The sequence below is a fragment of the Dryas octopetala genome, chromosome 4 (assembly GCF_963921425.1).
Source record: "Dryas octopetala chromosome 4, drDryOcto1.1, whole genome shotgun sequence".
NCBI classification, from domain to species: Eukaryota; Viridiplantae; Streptophyta; class Magnoliopsida; order Rosales; family Rosaceae; genus Dryas; species Dryas octopetala.
The window spans coordinates 833,648-849,226 of NC_141369.1; the positions used below are offsets into that span (position 1 = coordinate 833,648).

Consider the following 15,579-nt stretch of genomic DNA (forward strand, 5'->3'; position numbering starts at 1 on the left):
GCTGATTGATCATGATAAAAGGGCCAATATTTCTTAAATGGACCTCTCTATTTAGCAACAAAATGGAGAGGATCCAAATCCTTGCCAAATCTACCCAATCTTTGACTTTGCTATGATGCCTTTTGTAGCTTGTAAGTTTAAATGTCTGCAATGGTTTAGTGCTTTTTGGGTTCATCAAAGCCTATAATTGTTTGTTTGTAAATTGTAATTGTGCGACAGTGTTTAATATGCACACTGTCTGACAATATATAATATGTACACTGTCTGACAGTGTATAATATGAACACTGCGTGACAGTGTATAATATGCACACTGCTTGACAGTGTCTAATTAGTATGGTATGCAGTAGATTCAGTCACTGTCGCACTATCACTGATTTTACTATTATTATTTTCAAACCGAATTTGCATATGTTAATTATCATTTTGACACTTTTGTATAAACTAATGATGCTCTCAACAACATAATAAACAATTTTGAATTGGTGATTGTCACACAATTACTGATTTCGAATCAATGATTGTCTTACGGTATCTGTGTGACACTATCTGTTTTAGTAAATGTGTGACCATTTCTGTTTCAGTATCTGTGTGACAGTATCTGTTTTGGTATCTGTGTGACAATGTATGTTTCAATATCAATGTGACAGTGTCTATTTCAGTATATATTTAGGTTTTTACAATTTCCAATTTCCAATTTAAAATCGGCATTTTAGACACTATCTGACAGTGTTTAATATGCAAACTGTCTGACAGTGTCTAATATGCACACTATCTGACAATGTCTAATATTGATATTAACTAATTTGGATCGCAATTAATGAAATATCCATGAAGTCAACAATACCCATTGAATTTTTGCTTAAAGTTTTCTGCACTAAAATGTCAAGTTGATAAGTGTCTCCTATATAAAATTTGGGTGCCCAAATTTTCTATCGACTTTTTTAGAACAGGTCCGAGTCAAATAGCAATGATTCAAAGCACTTCTTTTTACACTATTTCGGAAACCCAAGGACTCAATCATATGGATATGTAAAATACAGGATTTCTAATCCTAGTAGGAAAAGGAGGGAAACAGATACTCAATTTAAAGTGAGTAAACAAAATTTCATACTCGATCTCATAGATACATATAGAATTCTGTGGAAAGCCGTATTCGATGAAAGTCGTATGTACGGCTTGGAGGGAGATCTTTCATATCTTTCAACCTCCCCTACAATATCGTCATCGCAGTAGAGTTTAACAGGCTTATATAAAAAAGATGATATTAGGATTTCGAAATAAGCTATACTGACTAAAAAAATTGCATTTGTTATAAATTCATACCAATCCACATAATGATTTCTATTTTGATGTAAAAGGTTTATAAATGAAGTTAGCAATTTGGATAGTATATCCACATCCATTCCTTCCTGATTGAAGAAAGGAATTCTTGATCCCAAAGAATCGATCTTTCTTTTAGTTGTTGAATCTCTCTTTGATTGATCAAATCTATAATCCATCTAAAATCACAACAACATAATAAACACTTTTGAATTAGTGATTGTCACACAATTACTGATTTCGAATCAGTGACTGTCGCACAGTATCTGTGAGACAGTATCTATTTCAGTATATGTGTGATAATATTTGTTTTAGTATCTGTGTGACAGTATTTGTTTAGGTTTTTACAAATACTGATTTTCAGTATCTATGTGACAGTATCTGTTTAGGTTTTTACAAATACTGATTTTCAGTATCTCTCACACAATTATTGATTTCGAATCAATAATTGTCACACAGTGTCTAATATGTTTTCGAAATTGTGCGACAATTTCCAATTTAAAATCGGCATATTGTTGTCAGACAGTGTCTAATATGTTTCTGAAACTGTATGACAATTTTCAATTCAAAATCGGCATATTAGACATTGCCTCTATTATGTTTGTGAAACTATGCGACAATTTCCAATTTAAAATTGACATATTAGACACTGTTACTGGGTGACAATTTTCAATTTAAAATCGGCATATTAAACACTGACTCTAATATGTTTTTAAAACTGTACGACAATTTTCAATTAAAAAATAATATCTAATATGTACACTGCATGTGTCTAATATGCATCTTACACAAGAGGATGAAGAGAAACAAGATGCAAGGAAAAAGGAGAAAAAAATAGGAAAAAAAAAAAACCATTACACATTGCTGCAGGTAAAAAAAGGAGAAAAGAAAAAAAAAAAAAAGTTACACGTTGCTGTTGGTAAAAAAAGGAGAAAAGAGAAAAAAAAAAAAGTTACACGTTGCTGCTGGTAAAAAAAAGAGAAAGGAGAAAAAAAGGGTTACACGTTGTAGGTAAAAAAAAAAAAGGAGAAAGGGAAAAAAAATTGTTGTTAACCTTTTTGTAATTTTTAAAATTATAATATTTATAAATATATATATAATTTTTAAAATTATAATATATATATTATAATTTTGAAAATTATAAAAATGTCAACAACTAACCAAGAAGTTGACACAGTCCAAAGTAAAGGTCAACAACCATTTTTTTGCCCTTTCTCCCTTTTTTTTTTTTTTTTTTTTTTTACCTACAAAGTGAAACGTGGAAAGTAGTCTCTTGGATATATTGAAGATTACAGTGTCACTGACATATTTTCATCACCGTTGACGTCGATATTCTGCCTCCAATAAGCTCTTTCTGGTTGGATTGCTATATCCTGCTCATACACAAGCTGGATTCCAAACTCCTTTATGTCGGAAACTACAATTAATGAAACACGTAATTTGTCCCCAGCTTCCAATTCATCATCTCCAAACCTCCATCTGCTTAGCCATAGAAATGTACTATGCTCTTCGGAACAAGCCCATGTGATTGGAAAGTAGGTCCACCTAAGACCCTTGCTATCATTACTGACTTGAAGATGTACACATACATTTAAGCCTCGGATCTTGAGATTATGGGGGTGTGAAGGTAGAGTAATAGACAACTTAGAGTCACCCTTGCTCCTGTACATGTACCATTCTGGGATGTTGTGTCCAGGAAGGAAAATGCTAAATATGCCACGTTCATACAGTCCCTGCAGTTTCATGCACATCACTTATTTTATAACAAGCTATAAAAATCATAATAATAACAACTTGAGAGACAGAGAGAACCTGGAGGGGACCCTTCATGGTTGTATCTGTGGCAGAGTTGAACATTAAGACCTCATCAGTGCTCCCAATGGATTCCAAATTGAACAAGCCCATATCTTTGATCATTTCTATGTCAACACTTCTCAATGGTTTCATAGTAAACCTGCCTTGAACTTCAACTAATCTCATGCATCTCAAAAAATTAAGAAATGATGATTCAATGATGTGCAATTTGCCTACTATATTCAATGATGTGCAATTTGCTGCTTCCAATTTCTCTAAACTTGGTGGGATGTCTGGAATCATTACGAGGGTTCTGCACTTGTGTACCAAAAGCCTCCGGAGCATAATAAGATCCTTCATGTTTTCTGGTAGTCTCATGATTGGGTTTCCACTTAGATTCAAATACTTCAACGAGGATAGACCACAAATATGACTGGGAATCTCTGATAGATTACAGTCATCAAGTCTTAACCTTCCCAAAAAATGTGGAAAATTTGACAATGAGAAATTGCTGAGCTCAAGACTTTTTCTTGGTGATACCACAGACCAGACTGATTGCCATGACTTACTCAAAAACAGAGGAACTATCTTCCTATCACTAGATGTACATTGTGGCTGATTTCTAGCAGTCGTATCGACTTGAAAGCTGAGCTTTGAGCAACCAGAGAGAATAAGCTCCTTAAGAGATTCCAACATGGAATCCTTGCCAAGAGAACCATACTAAATGTTTTGGAAAATCTTCATAGCTTCCACTGATTTTTACATTATTGAGCAGGAGAATTTCAAGATTGTGCATCCTTCTAAATGCCTCTGTACTGAAGTCCACCTCATTTGATGCAAGACCTGAATTGGTTGAGGAAAAGTTGATTGATTTCCAGGAGAAGAAATCAAGCCTGCGTCGCCTTAAAGAATTTTCACCAGAATCTTCAACATGGCATCGTTTTTTGTTACATCTACCAAATTTTGACTCAGTAGACTCATCTTCCATCAACAAAGGAACATTGAGCATGAAGCCCTTAATAGTTTCAGTACCCTGCCAACACATGAGAACTCTGGGTTACTAAACAAGTTATAAAAAATGCATAACACAAAAACCAATTAATAGACAAACATAATGAGTATATTTGTTTCTTACAGTTAACTTTCTCAAAACATTAGACGCTTCTTTATGATGCCACACTCTACTACGTTTTCCAGGGTCAAGTGATTTCTCGCGAATAATTCCCCTTCCCATGTCTCTGAGTAATTGATGCATGACCAATATATATTATAATTTAAAAAATTATAAAATGTCACCAACTAACCAGAAGTTGACACATGTCCAAAATGATATATTGAAGATAACAGTGTCGCTGACATATTTTCATCACCGTTGACATCGATATTCTGCCTCCAATAAGCTCTTTCTGGTTGGATTGCTATATCCTGCTCATACACAAGCTGGATTCCAATCTCCGTTTCCTTGGAAACTACAATTAATTTGTCCCCAGCTTCCAATTCATCATCTCCAAACCTCCATCGGCTTAGCCATAGAAATTTAACATCACGCCCATTGGAATAAGCCCATGTGATTGGAAAGTAGATCCACCTAAGACCCTTGCTATCATTACTGACTTGCAGAGGTACAATTGCATGTCGTGGCAGTGAATAAACAACACATACATTTAAGCCTCGGATCTTGAGATTATGGGGGTGTGAAGGTAGAGTAATAGACAACTTAGAGTCACCCTTGCTCCTGTACATGTACCATTCTGGGATGTTGTGTCCAGGAAGGAAAATGCTAAATATGCCACGTTCATACAGTCCCTGCAGTTTCATGCACATCACTTATTTTATAACAAGCTATAAAAATCATAATAATAACAACTTGAGAGACAGAGAGAACCTGGAGGGGACCCTTCATGGTTGTATCTGTGATAGAGTTGAACATTAAGACCTCATCAGTGCTCCCAATGGATTCCAAATTGAACAAGCCCATATCTTTGATCATTTCTATGTCAACACTTCTCAACGGTTTCATAGTAAATCTGCCTTGAACTTCAACTAATCTCATGCATCTCAAAAAATTAAGAAATGATGATCCAATAATTAAAAATTTGCAATTTTCTGCTTCCAATTTCTCTAAACTTGGTGGGAGGTCTGGAATCATTACGAGGGTTCTGAACTCGCTTTGAACTTCAACCAATCGCTTGCATCCCAAAAATTTAATTAATACTGGATACAATTTCTCTAAACTTGGTGGGAGGTCTGGTAAATTGCCTACTATTTTCAATGATGTGCAATTTTTTGCTTTCAATTTCTCTAAACTTGGTGGGAGATCTGGAATCATTACGAGGGTTCTGCAATTCTTTACCACAAGACTCTGGAGCATAATAAGATCCTTCATGTTTTCTGGTAGTCTCATCATTGGGTTTCCACTTAGATCCAAATGCTTCAACGAGGACAGACCACAAATATGACTGGGAATCTCTGATAGATTACAGTAATCGAGTCTTAACCTTCCCAAAAAATGTGGAAAATTTGACAATGAGAAATTGCTGAGCTCAAGACTTTTTCTTGGTGATACCACAGACCAGACTGATTGCCATGACTTACTCAAAAACAGAGGTACTATCTTCATATCAGTAGATGTACATTGTGGCTGATTTCTAGCAGTCGTATTGACTTGAAAGCTGAGCTTTGAGCAACCTGAGAGAATAAGCTCCTTAAGAGATTCCAACATGGCAATACTTCTTGGAAGTTTTATGAGATTTTTGCAGCCTTTAAGATTCAAGGACACAAGTTTCTTTAGCTTTCCAATGGATTCATCAACCTCAGCCAAATTTATACAATATTTAAGAATTAATCTCTCAAGCCTAGGCAGGCCTGACAAGTTAGAGGTTGTGATAAGGCTGTGTGAATGACTGAGATTAAGGATCTTCAGACTTGGAAGAAACTGTTTAAAAGAGAAATAATTAGTATAATTAGAGAGAGAGAGAAAGAGAGAGAAAAGAGTTAAAATTAGTACCATACCCTGGTTCCCTTCCAGACCTGTTCCAGGCAGCTATTCTGCAACTCAAGACCAACTAGTTTTTCCAAATTAAAATTGGCTGGTACTGATTGTGAATGGAATCCTTGCCAAGACAACCATACTAAATGTTTTGGAAAATCTTCATAGCTTCCACTGATTTTTACATTATTGAGCAGGAGAATTTCAAGATTGTGCATCCTTCTAAATGCCTCTGTACTGAAGTCCACCTCATTTGATGCAAGACCTGAATTGGTTGAGGAAAAGTTGATTGATTTCCAGGAGAAGAAATCAATCCTGCGTCGCCTTAAAGAATTTTCACCAGAATCTTCAACATGGCATCGTTTTTTGTTACATCTACCAAATATTGACTCAGTAGACTCATCTTCCATCAACAAAGGAACATTGAGCATGAAGCCCTTAATAGTTTCAGTACCCTGCCAACACATGAGAACACTGGGTTAGTAACAAGTTATAAAAAATGCATAACACAAAAACCAATTAATAGACAAACATAAGGAGTATATTTGTTTCTTACAGTTAGCTTTCTCAAAACATTACACGCTTCTTTATGATGCCACACCCTACTACGTTTTCCAGGGTCAAATGATTCCTCACGAATAATTCCCCTTCCCATATCTCTAAGTAATTGATGCATGACCAACTTATTCTCATAACTGATTTGCACTAGACATCTATCAACTAGATTTTGAATTCCAATCCTTGTGTGAAAATCTAAGTTGTCCAGTATTGTAATTGTATAATCCTTCTTCCTTCCTATGAAGAAACAAGCTATGTGAAGGAATAAATCTTTGTCATGACCATCTTGTAGACAATCATAGCTTGTTCTAAGAACTTTTTGAATTTCTCCATGAGGAATCACTTCTAACTTCTTCAATTGATCTTCCCATACATCTGCACCTTTTCCAGATAGAGAAGATCCTAGAACTTCAAGAGCTAATGGAAGCCCATCACAGTGTTCTACTACAGATCTTGAAAGCTCCATGTAGCCTTCAATAGGATGGTTTTGTCTGAAGGCATGCCAACTGAAAAGCTCAAGTGATTGATAACCATGCAATCCTTGAACCTTAAACATTTTGCATGTTTCACTAGAATTTAACAAATTTTCACGTCTAGTTGTGATGATAATTTTACTTCCTGGATGCAACCATTCCCGCATTCCAAGAATTGCATTGAATTGGTCCAAGTGGTCTACATCATCAAGAACAATAAGAACTCTTTTGCAACATACAGCACATTGGATCTTTCCTATTCCTTCATCCGTGCTATATATTTTCTCTGCTTTCCCCTTTTGGATATTCGAAAGAAGTTGTCTTTGCAAGCGAACCAAATCTTTGGGTTGCACTGAATTTGCTCGAATATCTGCAAGAAAGCTGCTGCCTTGAAATCTATCAAAGTTCAGGTTATAAGCAACTTTGGCAATGGTGGTCTTGCCAATTCCGCCCATCCCACAGATCAAAGCTACACCAACATCATTTGATCCATCTTTCAACCACATGTTTATGTCTTCCACGCGATCATCCATTCCGACCACAAAGGGAGCAACTTTCAAGGCTTTGGGATCCAATTTATTTCCCACCTCCTCAACAATATCTTGGATAAATTGCGCCTCGTACCTATAAATATATAACTGGTATCAACATTTATAAAGAAAAAAACAAACTTCATCTTCTATATAGAAGGGTGCAATTGATGATAATATCAAGTTGAAATGAATGATTCTACCCACTTACTAATATTAAGTATAATAAGATATGAACAAATGAATCTTAAATTTAAATAAAATGCTGCCCAGGTACATGAATTTCATAAAGAAGATAGAACCAAAATCCAACAACCATTTACACCCTTTATAATAAAAAATGTCAACAAGCTAATACTTTTAAAGTCTATATGATAGCATGAGAAGTTTTTGGGAATGAAATTATTACCGATCTCCTAGAACCATCCCACCCAGATCTGCAACACTTCTAAGAGCTCTTCTCCAGTCTTCCACCTTGTCCATATCCTCCTTGAAGCGCTGTTCATGTCTACCAAATGCTTCTGCAAAACTCCCACTCTGCTTCCTGACATGTGATGGATCGACATGGAAGAAGACTGGCACAACCATGTGGCCATCAGTTGTTCTGCGTTTCATGATCATGGCAAGTTCGTCCAAGCACCATGTTGAGGAAGCGTAGTCCTTGGAAAAAACAATAATGGAAACTCGTGACTCTTGTATGGCTTTCTGCAGCTCAGCCTTGATTTCTTCTCCTCTTTCAATTTCATCATCATCTCTAAAGGTGTGGATTCCTGCCCCCTCCAAAGCTCTGTAGAGATGATCAGTAAAACCCTTGCGTGTGTCTTTGCCTCTGAAACTCAAGAACGCATGATATCTACACCTGTTTGAGGAGGAAGCATCCATTTGTGTTGTGTTTGTAAATGCAGAGTTTATTGAAATGTATATGCAGTTTTGTGTATGGATGGACAAGCTAGTCGTCAAGTCAATGATAAAAGTCACACCGGAGCAGTATAAATTATAATTAGTGAAAAACTTGGAAATGTGAAATACCAAATAGCAAATGCTTTAATAATGCAGTGGACCCACACGGTTAAGCAAATGCTACGATCCTTACTTTAGAGGAGTCAAGCCCTTAGGAATTGGGTAGTCTTTTCCTCCTTTAAATTAAACTGATGCAATTTTTTTTAGAGATTTTTAGATATAGACCCACAAGCTATATATGGTTTTGAATTAAACCCAAGGTATTTCCATTTTCAAAATAAACCCATTTTTAATGATGCCATGTAGGATTTCTTACCTTCTAGATTTTGCTGACTCAACCATCATATTTAACATGGCATATTCAAATGGTAAGATTTGATGTTAGATTATTAAATGCCATATTTTAAGCAATCAATAAAATTCAAAATTCAAACATAATAATTTAAGAGGGAATTCAAACTTAAAAATATATAAAATATTACGGTAATATAATAGGGTGATAATACCTCCTAAACAGGTATAATAACACCTATGATGAATATATATCTCTTAAACAGGTATAATAACACCTATGATCACTCTCCAATCATAAACTTGTGTCTTATATATCTACAAAGTCAGGAAAACCATGAACTTCAAATTTTGGGCTAAACATTTGAAGAAAGTGAACACTAATATGATGTAAATTATATCACACCTTTATGTTAGGTGTATAAACCTCATTTGGTTCTATATCAAAGGTAGTTTAAAAGCCCAAATCATGAGTATACCAGGGCATGAGGTTTGTAAATTTGTCATTTGAGAATTTTGTATGCCAATGATGGGTAACAAAAAAATGTACCGAACAACAAATAAATAATTGTGTCATTTTATTAAATGTACCTACAACACAACCCAACTATGAAAAGTTCTACCTAAATATATGAAAGGTAAAAAATGCATACACAAATCACAATGACATACAAATCCATATAGAATTAGGTAGATTTAAAAACCAAGTTAATATAAGTAAGAAATAAATTCAAAACTTAAAAACCTTCGAGGTAGGTTGCCTCTTTCTCATCAAACGTATGTCCTAGGTAATCAACATGTATCATATAACACCACTCATCTTTAAAGCGTGAAGAACGTCTTAACAATTTCAAACCAAATCATGAGTTCAGACAGTAACAAAATGTTATAAAAAGAAAATTAAAAATAAATAAATAAATAGAAAACCTTCCCGTTAGGTATACAGTATACTGTATACTCCTACAATTTTCACCAAACCACATTAAAGGTATGTAAAAACCCCCCCAAATTAAACACCTTCATTCCACTGAAAATCCACCCTAATTTAGAACCCACCTTTAAGTTGACTAGAAAAACTTACAAAAGCCCCATAGGCGACCATCAACCCCAAAAATCAAATTTGACATAATGATCTGCCTACATAGTCATGGACTCAAACACAAAAGTGAATCATATCTCAATCGTATTACACCAAAGATTAAGAGAGAATATGGAACATACCTTCAAATCTGGTGTGCTATCAAGCCTACAACCAAGATGCATCAACAATAGTGAAGATCTCCAAAACTAGCTTCTAGGATTTATGGAGAATTTTAAGGCCCTGTTTGGTATCCATTCCAAAAAAAAAAAATTCAAAAACATGGATCCATTTTTTAAATGTGAGATTTTAAATCCAGTTTTTAATATTTAAAAACTTGTTTGGTATAGAACTTAAAATCAGTTTTTAAATTTTAAAAAACCTGTTTGGTTGATATTTTTTTTAATTTTTTTTTTCCAGTAAGTTGTTTGTTTAAAGATTTAGACTTAGAGTTTGAGTGCAAGACTTGATACCCGAAATTTGAGATTCGAGAACCGGGGCCTAGGACCTATGACTCGAGAACCGAGACATTAGATCGGCCGAGATTCCATACACAAGGTCCGTAACCTAAGATTGATAACGAAATTCATAGCACAATCTAGGAAGAGCAAAAATAAAGGGAGCAGATCATTTATTCAAAAACCAATTGTAGGGACACCTTAATGAATCATGTACTGCCTACCACATCAGAAGGAACCAATCAAATATCACACTTTCAAATACAAAGTAAAAAAAAATACAACAAAACTAACAAAAGCATAACTTTATCCTTTGGACAAAATAAATCAAATCTACAAACTAATCCTGAAAATGAATAGAATAAGATTATAAAGGGGTCAGAGTATCATTTTATGCTCTGTACATTAAATCATTGGTCGGCTTATTTTATTATTTTTTTCTACAATACTCCATCTTCATAAGAAGTAGTAAGTATATAAGCAAAAATCAAGTGCCAATCCAAACCGGCTGTCTCTTAATGAAGTAGACATCAAAATTTCACAAACAGCCAATCATGATCTAAACGTAAACAAAGAGAACCACTCATATCAACAGATGTTGCAACCAAAGAAAAGTCTTCAACTTGGCATGACATCGCCTTTTTCCTTGCTCCTGTTGGCTACCCAAGTGAACATCACATTGGAAGCAAACCCAACAACTGAGAAAAGAAAATTAGAAGCAAAATCAAACAATAGGGAAGAAGACTACTGACTAAAGCACATGCTGGTAACAAAGCACCTTAAGGAGTAGTAGTTCTATTGATTAACGCACAAAGACTATTTCTTATATAAAATACTCCTAATTACATATACAAAATGCATCAATCCCTGCCAAAGCAGCAACCCAAAATGCCCCAACAGTCTTTGCAATGACTTGGAGTTAAAAGAAAAACCTAATGGAACAAAATTCATAGTTCCAAAGTTATAAATCTGTCAAACAAAAGAGTGGGCTAATGTCAGCAATAGCCCAACCTAATTTACATCCACAAATTACAATATGAAATTGGCATCAATTTTATAAAGAAGAGAAGGCATCTAAGGAGTTGGAGTTATTCTCCTCTGACACACAGGAGTTGAACAATATAGAATAACCAATTAATGAGTTTCTCAATTTGCAATCTGTAAAATTCACTTGCCTCTGACACACAAGAGTTGAAGTTATATATTCTCCTCTTGTAAGTTGTTGCCAGCTGATTTGCACTTTTGAGAGACAAGTGAAGCCTTTTCTTGAGATTTTTCTGTATTGTTCCTCACTGCATCTTCAATCCTGAAAGGTCAATAACAATGTAGAGATGTAAAATATAAACAGCTCCAATTACTATAAAGAAAATATATCTGCAATCAGTTTATAAAAATTCCTGTTTCTAAAAAAAGCATGACAACTACCAAGATTTTTTCCATCACAAATCTCTTTAGCTAAGTTCACATCACACATCTCTTTAGCTTTTTTCAATAAAGATGCTTCACAGAGGAATTGATCAACTAAGTTCACCTAGCCTCCTCTGCCTCATGACTTGACACCACCTTCACTCTTTCACTCTTTCTAATTAACAAAACACACATGATGCTGTTATTCTATTGAAGTACTTCTAATTTTTAGTTTCCCTTGTACATAACTACATATTGGTAGACGTTATGTGTATTTCACAGAAGTCATATTTTATAACTTGTCCGATTGCATTTTTCTCAAAGTTGTAGGAATACAAAAGTTTTTGAGGAAGTCATTATTATTTGATTAACATGAGAATATGAGATGCACGCAACAATTCATATAAGGTATAGCTTTGTCTAGGTGTAGGACAGACGTTGCTTTATAGCTATAAGGAAGCCAGCAGGAGTCTTGACAGGGCATCTGGAAGGTGTTACATTCATTGACAGCAAGATGGTCGTTTTACATTTCGAATGGTTTAGAATGAACACCCAATCCATTGACAGAGCACCTAGAAGGTGTTACATTCACTGCAAATTCTGAGAACTACCCACATAGAATTACAAAAGGAACTACACAACACCCAATTCCTAACTAAATCAAACTAGAAATAAAATTAATCATAGAAGGACTGCCGCACAAACAAAACCAAAAGAACAAATCATCTTAAACTTATTCCTGAAATCATAGACATAAAAAGAATGAACAAATCACCAAAAATCTAAGATAAAAATAAATAAATCATCAAAAACCTAATCTCATTTTAATAGATATGATGGAAAGTACTTAAGTTACAGGTGTACTACATGTCTACCTATATGCGTGTAAGAGGTGGTGCCGCTTCTTATGAGACAAAGGACTTGTCACTAGAGCACGCATGAAAGTGGGTATAGACACAAGGCCAATCCACGTGTCCGTTTATAAACACAAGAAGGGTTATAAAGTTTTGTGTGTGAGATATGTCCGGTTATTCATATAAGATTGAAAGTTCAAAGCAACCAATGCTACTCTCCATCTTGATTAACTTTGATGTATTTTCACTAAAGTTCAAGTTCAAGTCCAAAAGACACTTTAATTTATGCACAACGCTTTCAAGAAATTGCTAAAGTATTTTTCAAATGTTTTTAAAATATGAGTCGTTTTTATATTTTGAAAATGGTGGAGGATTGTTGGATAATTTTTAAATTATCAAAAGAAATGAAAATTCTCGGCAGAAATGAATCAAATTCATAGGGCTCTCTTGGAATTGGCTCGTATATGCCTTTTCTGAATCAATGTGTCTCTTTGAAAGGTTCCTGAATCTTTTGGAGAGGTTTTATGTTCATTGGGTCATGACTTTTCATGGACAGGCATGATTCAAATGAAATGATACCTCTTGGATTAAATTCAAATGAATGAGTGTTATACCACTTCGGAAAGGACACATTGAACTCTATAAAAAGGGAAAGATATTTGCAGTTTATATATCTAATCTAAATTTCAATTACATCTCCATCTTTTCACCAAAAAGAAAAATACAGAGAACAAATATCTGCAGCTTTAGTTTTTTGGGAAACTTAAGCATTCTTATTCTGTCTGTTCTTGGTCGTGCAGGATATTAGCAAACAATAAAATTCTCTAGGCTTCATTGTATCCACAAGGCATATTTGCGAATCCCTCTGCATACTGGAAGTGGGGGCAAATATTGTTTGAAAGAAAGCACTGTTACAGCGTGCCTTGAAGCAAGTTTCTTTCACAGTTCTTAACAGCCACAACTCTGAAGATTTCTAGAAAAAGCAAGGTTCCTTCATTTTTTCGGCAGTCACAAACTACACAAATAATCCAACATATATAACTAAAAGAGCAAAAGTTCCAATACTGATCTTGCCAAGGGTACGTAACCCCTTTTGGAGGGCTAATTGTTTTTATAACCTCTTCTTTTAAAACTTACTTTTATGCAAGGAATAAAATTTCGGGTTTCAAGGAAATTTCGATGGAAATTTCGACGAAAATTTTGAAGATTTTTAAATTTCGACAGAAATTAGACGAAAACGACGGAAATTGTTATCAAAATACCGAAATTTTGAATGAAACTTTACCATATGTTTATTTAACATATTATCTACTATATTGATAAAAAACATTGAAAAAACTAAATTATATAGTAAATTTCATGTGATATAATATGAATATAATGCACGCTAGAGGCAAATACTATTAAATAAAATTAATATAATGAATAAATGAAATTAGTATATTCTTTATACTCTATAATTTATACACAAAATCCTATATACTCTATATACTAAATCCTATATACTCTATAATATATACACTAAATTTTATATACTTTATAATGTGTATTCTATATTCTTTAGGATATGGTATAAGATATTAGGGTTTATGCTTTTTAAGATATTTTTAATTATTTTTATATAGAAATGTATTAGGATTTAGAATTTAAAAACAACTAAACGAAACCCCAAATTTTTTTATCTTTCTAATTGCACAAAGACCCCAAACCTTAACCAATCCTAAACTTTTTTTTTTTTTCCCTTTTTTTTTTCTTTTTCTTTTCTTTTCTTTTTTTTTTCTTTTCTTTTTCTTTCTTTTCTTTTCTTTTTCTTTTCTTTCCTTCCTTCCTTTCCTTCTTTCTTCCCGTGACTTCATCTTTTCCTTCTCTTTCTTCTTTCCCACTACCCAGCCACCAAACCCACTTCTCTTTCTTCTTTCCCACTACCCAGCCACCAGACCCACGCCCAGAGACCTTCTCTCTCCTCCCTCTTTCTCCTCCCTCCTTTCTCCTTCTTTTCCTCCTTCCCTGGTCTCTCTCTTCCTCATCTCCCTCCCCGATCTCTTCTCTCTCTTCGATCTGCGACCTTCGAAATTTTCTACGAAATTGTCGAAATTAAACGAAATTTTTTTAGTTTGGTGTTAAAATTTCCATACCCTTAAAAAATGAAATTTTGCCGAAAATTTCGAAATTTTACTCCCTGCTTTTATGACCATTTTTAGTTATTGTCCATGTATAGAAAGTCTAAATTGCCCTTCCCATTTTTCCCACTCATCCCTGCTTTCTCTCTCTCGCTTCAAAACAAGCATTGTGATCCATACATATAACACGGAATATTTTGTTGTAAATTAATAGTGGCATAACATGGATGTTTTGATGTATACAAGGATCATAACAAGCATTGTGATCCAGTTCCAATTCTAATAAAAGCCAATTTTCCATCTTTTCATATTTAAAGAATTTCTAGCTAGGTTTTTTATTACTTTATTTCTGTTGTAAATATATTATTATGTGTGGCTATTCCTGTAATTAGTTGTAGGGGCATACTAGTAAATATTCTAAACCTAGTAAACCCTACCTCTATATAAGGATATTTATAACATGAATGAAAGAGACTGATATATTTCTCTCTGCCTCCTCTTTTCCACAAACCCTAATCTCTACATACTTTTACAACACGTTATCAGCACGAGAAGCTCTTTGGATTGTGGATCGCTAAACAAAAGAGGATCATCATTCAATCTGTTCTTCAACCAAGTAGGTTTTATAAAACAATTTTATGTTCATGTTTTAAAACCTTGATTGATTGAAAAAATCTCCATGAAGCATGAACCCTAAATTTATGAGATTGATTTATTTGGGTTTATATATTTTTATACATGCTTC

At 34.2% G+C, this 15,579-nt stretch overlaps 2 protein-coding genes across 2 annotated transcripts; both read right to left on the reverse strand.

The window, feature by feature from the left end:
• Positions 1-2,611: 2,611 nt before the first annotated feature.
• LOC147285963 (disease resistance-like protein DSC1) lies at positions 2,612-4,365 on the reverse strand. The gene is made up of 3 exons (XM_086239314.1): positions 4,252-4,365; positions 3,135-4,149; positions 2,612-3,055 (listed from the first exon to the last, which is right to left on the reverse strand). The coding sequence occupies exons 2-3, from the start codon at positions 3,810-3,812 to the stop codon at positions 2,612-2,614; spliced, it is 1,122 nt and encodes a 373-aa protein (XP_086095440.1). The 5' UTR covers positions 3,813-4,149; positions 4,252-4,365.
• Positions 4,366-4,415: 50 nt separating this feature from the next.
• LOC147285964 (disease resistance protein RPV1-like) lies at positions 4,416-8,609 on the reverse strand. The gene is made up of 5 exons (XM_086239317.1): positions 8,076-8,609; positions 6,662-7,760; positions 6,129-6,560; positions 5,002-6,051; positions 4,416-4,922 (listed from the first exon to the last, which is right to left on the reverse strand). Exons 1-5 carry the CDS (start codon positions 8,546-8,548, stop codon positions 4,416-4,418), a joined length of 3,561 nt encoding a protein of 1,186 aa, XP_086095443.1. The 5' UTR covers positions 8,549-8,609.
• Positions 8,610-15,579: the final 6,970 nt, after the last annotated feature.

Coding starts and splice junctions, on each gene's coding strand:
- LOC147285964 (XM_086239317.1), bottom strand. CDS start 8,548: ATGGATGCTTCCTCCTCAAACAGGTGTAGATATCATGCGTTCTTGAGT. Junction 7,761..8,075: donor GGGATGGTTCTAGGAGATCG/GTAATAATTTCA, acceptor ATATATTTATAG/GTACGAGGCGCAATTTATCC. Junction 6,561..6,661: donor ATGTTTTGAGAAAGCTAACT/GTAAGAAACAAA, acceptor ATGTGTTGGCAG/GGTACTGAAACTATTAAGGG.
- LOC147285963 (XM_086239314.1), bottom strand. CDS start 3,812: ATGTTGGAATCTCTTAAGGAGCTTATTCTCTCTGGTTGCTCAAAGCTC. Junction 3,056..3,134: donor CCATGAAGGGTCCCCTCCAG/GTTCTCTCTGTC, acceptor ATGAAACTGCAG/GGACTGTATGAACGTGGCAT.